Below are 8,212 nucleotides of genomic sequence, written 5' to 3'. Positions count from 1 at the left end.
AAAGAAAGAAAGAAAGAAAGAAAGAAAGAAAGAAAGAAAGAAAGAAAGAATAATAACGGGTTGTTGTAAATAAATAAACACAAACTTTTACAATTCTTATTGTTATTTAACAGAACTTTTGCTAACGCTTAAAAACCTACTGAACGCTGATTAACACTGATGACTAAAACTGCACAACAAATAATTAGTCAACAAAAAAAAAGCCTTTTTTTGTCGCATCGCTGTGTTTTTATTCTTTTTATTGTTTAGTTATTTTGTTTTTATCCTGCTGCTGTTTACAGGCATTAAATCACACGTTCAGAGCGAATGGTTCATGTACACTGTCTAACGTACTTGTGTGTGTGTGTGTGTGTGTGTGTGTGTGTGTGTGTGTGTGTGTGTGTGTGTGTGTGTGTGTGTGTGTGTGTGTGAGATCAACTACTCTACAAAAGTGTAAGAAACTCTCTCTCTCTCTCCGTGTGTGTGTGTGTGTGTGTGGGTTTGGCCATATGACGCGCGAGGGTTTGGTTACAATAAAGAGGCGGTGTGGGTTTTTGGGACCGCAGTACAGAGAGAGAAAGAGAAGGAAAGACACACGCACGCGGGGAGAGAAAGTTTAATTCTGCACTAACAGCTGTGTGGAGCTGCTGCGGTGTGTGTGTGTGTGTGTGTGTGTGTGTGTGTGTGTACGCGCGCGTGTGTGCGGAGGTTATGTGTGTGTGAGAACTGGCTGAACACTGCATGCAACTTTCTTTGCGTGGGAAGAACTAAACTTTTACTGCGAGTCCCACCGGATCGTCCTGCACATCTCGAGCTGGTAACTATTTCTATTTTTATTCCTGAATCTTTTACTGAAATAACTTTGTCTTCTTGTCTGCGTCCCTTCTGATGCCTTCACACCAGCACGCACGCTCCACTCGTCCAAATCAACTTGTTCACTAAGAATCCGAAGCGGTTGCGATGCGCGCGCGGTTTGATAGAAACTTTACGGAAGATTTTTTTTATGTATTTATTTTATTTAAAAAAAAAAAAAAACTTTTTACAGAAAGTTATTCCAAGAGCTCGTGCGGGCGCTTGCGCGCGCCACGATGTAATGTAGTTAGATATTGGTTTGCATTCCTGGACATCATAAGTTCATTTTTTTAAAATAATAATAATAATAATAATAATAATAATAATAATAATAATAATAATAATAATAATAATGATTTTCGCAGAACTTTATTTTTGGTAAAATGAACAGACAGTAAATTCTCTTTGATTAAGCATTTTAATAACAGTAATTGTTAGTTTTTTTATAAATTCTATTTTACGGGTCATTTCAAGGCTTTGTTTAAAAACAATATTTTTTCTATTCATCTCGAATGAATAAATTTAATAAAAAAAAGGCATTTTCTTAGGTTTCATGGAAAGAAAGTTATCGGATCGTGATCGTCCATTTACACGTTTAATTCAGACATTTTATTTTAATATATACAATTCTATATTTGCTGTAAACGCCCGCGTTCCGCTGTGAAAGTCGTTTAAAAGCCAATTAAAGCTCACTGAAGCGACGTATTAAATGCTTTTGCAACAGCATCAGCATCCAGTAAAACAGCTACAATTGCGATAAAATATTGATTAATGGCTCTTATTATAGCGATCAACAGTAAAATAAAAGCCAAGTGTCATTATTAGATTAAATATTTACATTCCTCTAAAAGCTCCAGATCACGAGCTGTGGCCAAGACAAACAATCTGCACCTGGATATTAAATACACATTATCAAGAGAACAATTTATCACGGGATAAAAGTCATCGTGCACAACAAATGATGGCGTTTATCTTGTTCACAAAAGAAAACATTATTTTCGAACAATTTAGAAACGCGTTAGTTGCTTTTTCGTTGGTTTTTTTTTTGCTTTGTTTCTGTAATCAGATAAGAAACTAAAATAAAGCTCGTTCACCCGTTAATGAATAGAACACGACACAAAACACAGCTTTCTAGTACAATTGAAATAACGTTAAAACAAACTAGAATTTAGCATTTATTGGAAATTTACGTAGGAAAAAAAATTGACAATCTTTTTTTCTGATTTTTTTTTCATCCATCGAATTAAATATAAAACCTTTGATTGTTCACATAACGAAAAAATATAATAAATGTTTGTTTTATGACATTTTGATTCAGGTAACTAAACTAAAACAAACACAGATCTCTCAGCCTTCCTGCCCCTCGGTGTCACACACACAACCCCCGACCGGGCAAGTGGCTTGGAGCGCATCACCAGGAAAGGAAAGAGATCCTGACACGGGACAGACAGACAGACAGACAGACAGACTAAACTGACTAATAACCTCATAATAATAATAATAATAATAATAATAATAATAATAATAATAATAATAATAATAATGAATAAAACAGAGCGCTAACAGCACAATAACGTTAGACCACTAAACTACTAACTAAGTATTGTGTACAAACAGAACACAGAAGCAGTGCGTGCTGGTGTGTGTGTGTGTGTGTGTGTGTGTGTGTGTGTGTGTGTGTGTGTGTGTGTGTGTGTGTGTGTGTATGGGGTGAATTAAGAGTCCTTTACATTTACGTGGCGACTGCACTGATTATGACGTCAGAATGATTTCTAGCCTTAAACACTCAGTTTAAACACTTCAGCACTAAATTAGTGACAAACTCTTTCCAATACACGTCCGACTCTGTGAAGTGCTTCAGGTGTGATGGCTCACAGTTCACACTCTTCTTCTCTCTAGCACCTATTTTTAAGGCGATGAGAAGACAACAATCTGCTTTTAAGTCACTTGAGGAAGACGTGACGATTTTTTTTCTTTGAGGATGAGGATTTATTTACAGTCTAAATAAAATAAAACATTTTCACTGGGGTCACTCAGGGGCAGATGGGCTGTGTCCCAAATCCTCGTCTATTCCCTGCTATAATACACTGCTGTAATTTAGACAATACACCACAGGCCTACATCAGTATAATCCACACCTTTATACACTTTGTAGTGCACTGTGATATTGTAATGTACTATAAGACAAAAGGAGTTTACACTCTTAAGAGCACCAGATATTGATTTCAGGGTTTGATTCAGATCTGTGCGCTAAAGTTCCCCTTAATATCCACGTTCCTGGTGCTCATACACGCTCACGGCCGAGGGTAAGTGACTAATTCCTACACTGTGCACTACATGCTGTACTTGTATGCGTATATCTTCTATATTTTTGTGCACTAAATGAAAAGCTACACTGAAAAAAAAGTGCACTAAATTAAAAGCTTCACTCTCTGTGCACGACATGTCAATCTCTTTTGGCCCCTTGATTCCCTTTCATCGCCTTCCCTTCAGATTAGTGTTTAGGTTAGTGACACAGATTCCTCCTTCAACTGTGGGGGAAAAACTAATCTCGGATAACACGGCTGTGTACGAATCTGACTAATTAGTGCGTACAAACTTTTACAACTAGGCGCTTTAAAAAGTTTATCAGCTTATAGGTAATGAATCATGGTGAGTTGAAATCACGGTTATCTCTCACCTCGTGGTGCTCGCTTCAAGGGCTTAGTGATGCTCGGGTGTAGCCTCTGCTCACTTCAAAGGGTTAAAGGTCTAGTGCTGATCTCCTCTAATGGCCTGGAGCGTAAAAGTCAATTACTTCTGCACTGTGATCAGAGCTGCCCAAATCCCCGGGGAGAGCTTTACGCTGTAGGGGACCTAATTAGGGTTGTTTCACTCTTTATTTTCTCTATAATGCTTTGCTGGGTCGCAACTAACGCATCATCTAAATTGTACAAATTCACTTAACACGTTTATTTAATAACGACAACAAAACTAACAATAAATCAAGCATCAGACCTGGTATAGAAGTGGACAGAGAGGAGTTTGAATGTTTTTTACAGTCGGTGAAGCGAACGTGTAAACTGTTCATGTAGAGCTCATACTCACTTCTACACACTTTGTAGTGCACAATAATGTCCAGTAGGGAGCTTCTTGGTGTTTAGTTTGAGACTCTATCACACTCAGTCTGCCCTACATACAGCAAAACGCCAAGAAGAACATTCATCTTCTTCTTCTTCTTCCTCTTAACAACAATAATCAATAAAAAAAATAATAATTGTAATAATAATTATTATTATTCTAATAATTATTACAACAACAACAATAATAATAATAATAATAATAATAATAATTATTATTATTATTATTATTATTATTATTATTATTATTAAGTGTCCACTTTGCTGATCAATATAATTGGAACATGAATGATCAATGTTCAGATTGGTTGTAATATTAAAGGGCAATGCAATTGTTTTTAACTGTGTGTGTGTGTGTGTGTGTGTGTGTGTGTGTGTGTGTGTGTGTGTGTGTGTGTGTGTGTGTGTGTGTGTGTATGTGTGTGTGTGTATGTATGTGTGTGTGTGTGTGTGTGTGTGTGTGTGTGTATACTTTATATTACAGTCTTCCTTCTGATGAGTGTTTAGTAAAGGAAATCTTTTTGTAAATGAAAATAATGGAATATTGCAGCGCCGTAGATGTTCCCGTAAACAGTGTTATTAATATAAGGCCCTTTTGAATCCCTTCTAAAAAAATGAGGAAGGTGATAGAGGAATCCGCGGCGTGACCCGACACGATCCCGTACGCCGGTTCTGGTGCGTCCGAGGAACCCGAGCGTGTGTATAAGCGCCAGGATAAGTGAACGTCGTGCTGCTCGTGTACGAGTCTCACGTGGATAAAATGACAAAACGAATCTTTGTGCTTGGAGATTACGCAAGGTGTTATAACGTGTCGTTCTGCTGAGGTTTTGCTAACGCAGGAGCAGAACCATGCAGTGAAAAGAGCAGATTGTTTAAACCAACATTTACAGAACATAAATTATTCACCAGTGGTCTGGAGAAAAGTCAGACTACAAACCAGGTTCGCATCCCAGTCGTCGGTGATCGTGTTCAGAAATGTTTATGGTGATGTGGCGTGGAGGTGAAATCGATGTTACATCATCATCGGGACAGATTTTAGAGAAAGTGGCGACGGGATTAGTGTCACTTTACACACCGTTCGGTTTTCTTCCTTACGTTTATTCAGAATGCTGCAATCTGACTGTCAGTGAAAATACTGTGTTGTATAGAGAGAGAGAAAGAATCGACGACCGTCGCACTTCTTTATAGTTGAAATCGAACCTGTGAGCGTGTAAAATAATTACATTCTCATGGAGTTGAATTTCAGCCCATAAGCCAGAAACGAGGACGCACGTCAACGATCCTCAGGATACAGTAAACAAGCCCGAGTCTGTGTGTGTGTGTGTGTTTGAGAAAGAGAGAGTGTGTGTGTGTCAGTCATGAGATTGAAACAAAGAGGTGTTATTGTGCTTTGTGTCGGTGTGTATCAGGCCAGGTTAAACACTGCAGGTATGTCACTCTGCTTGGGCGTCTTTCTTCGTCTGTCAGCTCCGATGCCTAGGGCACATTTTCTACAGAACTCCTTCTCCAAAACACACTCGCACAACACACACACTCGTGTCTAGCAGGTTTAAAGCACGTTTCTGTTTCTGTGTCATACACACACACACACACACACACACACACACACACACACACACACACACACACACACACACACACACACACACACTTTTCCAGCATCACTTTTTCAGACATGGGCGTTTTGTTGTTTTGTTTTTGTTTTGTTTTGTTTTCTAGACAAAACAGCTTATGTTCAGCTTATGTTCTGATGTGTGTCTCTGACATTAATTTAAATGGCTTGAGAAATCCTAAAGGAGGCGTGTCTTAAGCCAGGACATCCGTTAAAGACAACAAATAAAGGTCTAAAGCTAAGCAGGGAGGAGTCGGAGTGGGATTTGATGAGTTCCCACAGGACGGATGACGAGTCGTCGTGTTTTTTCCTCCTTGTGGTTGGGTGTCGTACAGTAGCTACTACTCTGGCACGATATTTAGGGTCATTTCACTTCTGAAGAGTTTTATCTCCGAGTTTAGATCGCAGACTGGTTAGGACGTCAGGATGCAGGCTGGTGACGGACAGCATTATGTTAGCTGTGCACATGCCCAGTGCGATCCATGAGACAGACCACACACTTTGGCCTCGCTAGAACCTTTAAGGCACTATTTTAAGTAAATGACTGTGTGGTCTGGGACGTAACCACATACATTTGCTGCTGGTCTGATTTTCTGTCACGGTGCTTCGAACACGCTATTTAGCACAGGCTTCTGACGGTTTTGCACATCTCCATGGTGATGTGTGAGAAACACAAGGCCATGTGGCGTAGTGTTGTTTCAGACGTAAATGAGATGTGATTTGGGACGAACCCTGCGTTCTTTCCCACTGGTGTTTGCCTGAGTGATCTGTATCTTGTGCCCTTGGTTAGCTGTATGCTAGTTTTGCACATTAGCATGATGATACTCTTATTCTAACTCGCCGATCAGCTCATAAATGTGTCATGTTGCCATTTCACAAAGCGAGGAACTGATCATTTATCCGTCTGTTTTCCAGGTCACAGCCACCGCTGATCGTCTTTGCGACTCGGAATCCTTGTAGGAATCATGGGTAGTAAAACACTTCCTGCTCCTGTACCTCTTCACCCATCCCTCCAACTGGCCAATTACTCCCTCCTTCAGACGTCCAATGGCTTCCATCTTCCTGCCGAACAAATGCCGGGCATCTACAGCTTCAGTGCTCTTCACGCCGTCCATTTGCACCACTGGACGCTGGGATATCCTCCGTTTTTGCCCCGCTGCACCTTCTCCCGTTTCCCTCTTCCCTCCATCCCGCTCCTCCCTCAGCTCATGCATCCAGCCAAACAGGAAGCGAAGAGCAAACCGCGCTTTGACTTCGCCAACTTGGCCGCCGCTGCAACTCAGGAAGAGCCTCTGAAGGCCGAGGACCTGAGCGTGTCCGTCGGAGGTGGAGGGCACACAAACGCGCCCTCCCTAGGCTGCCTACTCGACGTGGCCAAGCTGGCTTCGCCCGAGAGGAAGCCGAGCCGAGGGCGGCTGCCTTCCAAAACCAAGAAGGAGTTTGTGTGCAAATTCTGTGGCCGACATTTTACCAAGTCCTACAATCTGTTGATCCACGAGCGCACGCACACGGACGAGAGGCCGTACACCTGCGACATCTGCCACAAGGCCTTCAGGAGGCAAGATCATCTCCGAGACCACCGGTAAGACCCTCAAAAGCATGATCTATCTGTCCTGTCCAGTGTTTATTAGATATTTATTCTGATGTTCATGTCATGACCTGATGAGCACCTGGGGATCTTTTACACTGGAAAGTGTTCGGTAAGAAACTGGTCTAGATTTCGAGACTTTTTTCTTTAAACCTATAAACGTTGTCATGGGTGGAAACTCCAGGCCGTCTGAGCTGAGTGTGTTACAGGCTTCACTCACCACTAACAGACCTCTCTCTCTCTCTCTATCCCTCTCTCTCTCTCTCTCTCTCTCTCTCTCTCTCTCTCTCTCTGCAGGTACATCCACTCCAAAGAGAAGCCGTTTAAATGCCAGGAGTGTGGAAAAGGTTTCTGTCAGTCCAGGACTCTCGCCGTCCACAAAACATTGCACATGCAAGTCAAAGAGCTCAAACCCGCCAAGATAAAGTGAGGTCACGCTGTATTAGCCAATGGGGACACTGGAAAGCCAAAGACCCGAGGACAGCAGCCAATAGCAACAGCAATGTGACCAAAGAGTGAAAGGTGCAAGACTCATACTAATATGATATCAAAATACAGACTTATGGAGCCAAGAGCTCTTGCTGAATCTGCAGTGGTTCTGAATATTAAACAGTGAGGTCAAGCTGAACCAGCCTGTGGGATCGCAAGACATCCAGAACCATGAGGACTTCATAACGAGAACCAAAATATGACCAAAGAGTGAAAGGTGCAAGACTCGAATGATACCAAAAATATATGTGTGTGTGTGTGTGTGTGTATGTGTCTATGTATTTGTGGATTGCTGTGGATTTAAAGTGAGATCCAAGACATCCACTGATCAGGTGGCTATAAATCCAAAGATCTACAGGACACCAGCCAGTAGAGAGCCAAGTGCAAAAAAACCCCGTGTTGAACATAACCAAAAAATGCAACAGGTGCAAAACTGCAGCTAAAACCACATGAAATGATGGATTTAAGAATCTGAGAGTCGGATGAATCTGCAGGCGCGCAGCAGTCGAGCAGAATGAGCTACGAGGACGTGGGAAGGAACCGAAGCACAAACCAAAGGGACTCCTTTAAACT

The 8,212-nt window shown here is 41.4% G+C and overlaps 1 protein-coding gene across 2 annotated transcripts in view; it reads left to right on the top strand.

The window, feature by feature from the left end:
* Nucleotides 1–553: 553 nt before the first annotated feature.
* The window catches only part of osr1 (odd-skipped related transcription factor 1), a 14,361-nt gene continuing 6,702 nt past the window's right edge, over nucleotides 554–8,212 (top strand). Inside the window, exons 1-3 of one of the 2 annotated variants that reach the window (XR_007140289.1) lie at nucleotides 554–796; nucleotides 6,478–7,144; nucleotides 7,448–7,905. Coding sequence is in view for 1 of the 2 variants with exons in the window: in XM_027166613.2 (XP_027022414.1) it covers nucleotides 6,528–7,144; nucleotides 7,448–7,580 (750 nt within the window). In the remaining variant the exon portion in view is untranslated. Of the gene's footprint in view, nucleotides 797–6,477; nucleotides 7,145–7,447 lie in introns of both variants that reach the window. The other variant, XM_027166613.2, reaches the window with a different exon arrangement.

The sequence above is a fragment of the Tachysurus fulvidraco genome, chromosome 4 (genome assembly GCF_022655615.1).
Source record: "Tachysurus fulvidraco isolate hzauxx_2018 chromosome 4, HZAU_PFXX_2.0, whole genome shotgun sequence".
In the NCBI taxonomy this organism is placed as follows: Eukaryota; Metazoa; Chordata; class Actinopteri; order Siluriformes; family Bagridae; genus Tachysurus; species Tachysurus fulvidraco.
The sequence above is the reverse complement of the archived record's forward strand: the minus strand, read 5'-3'. Positions and strand labels throughout refer to the sequence as shown.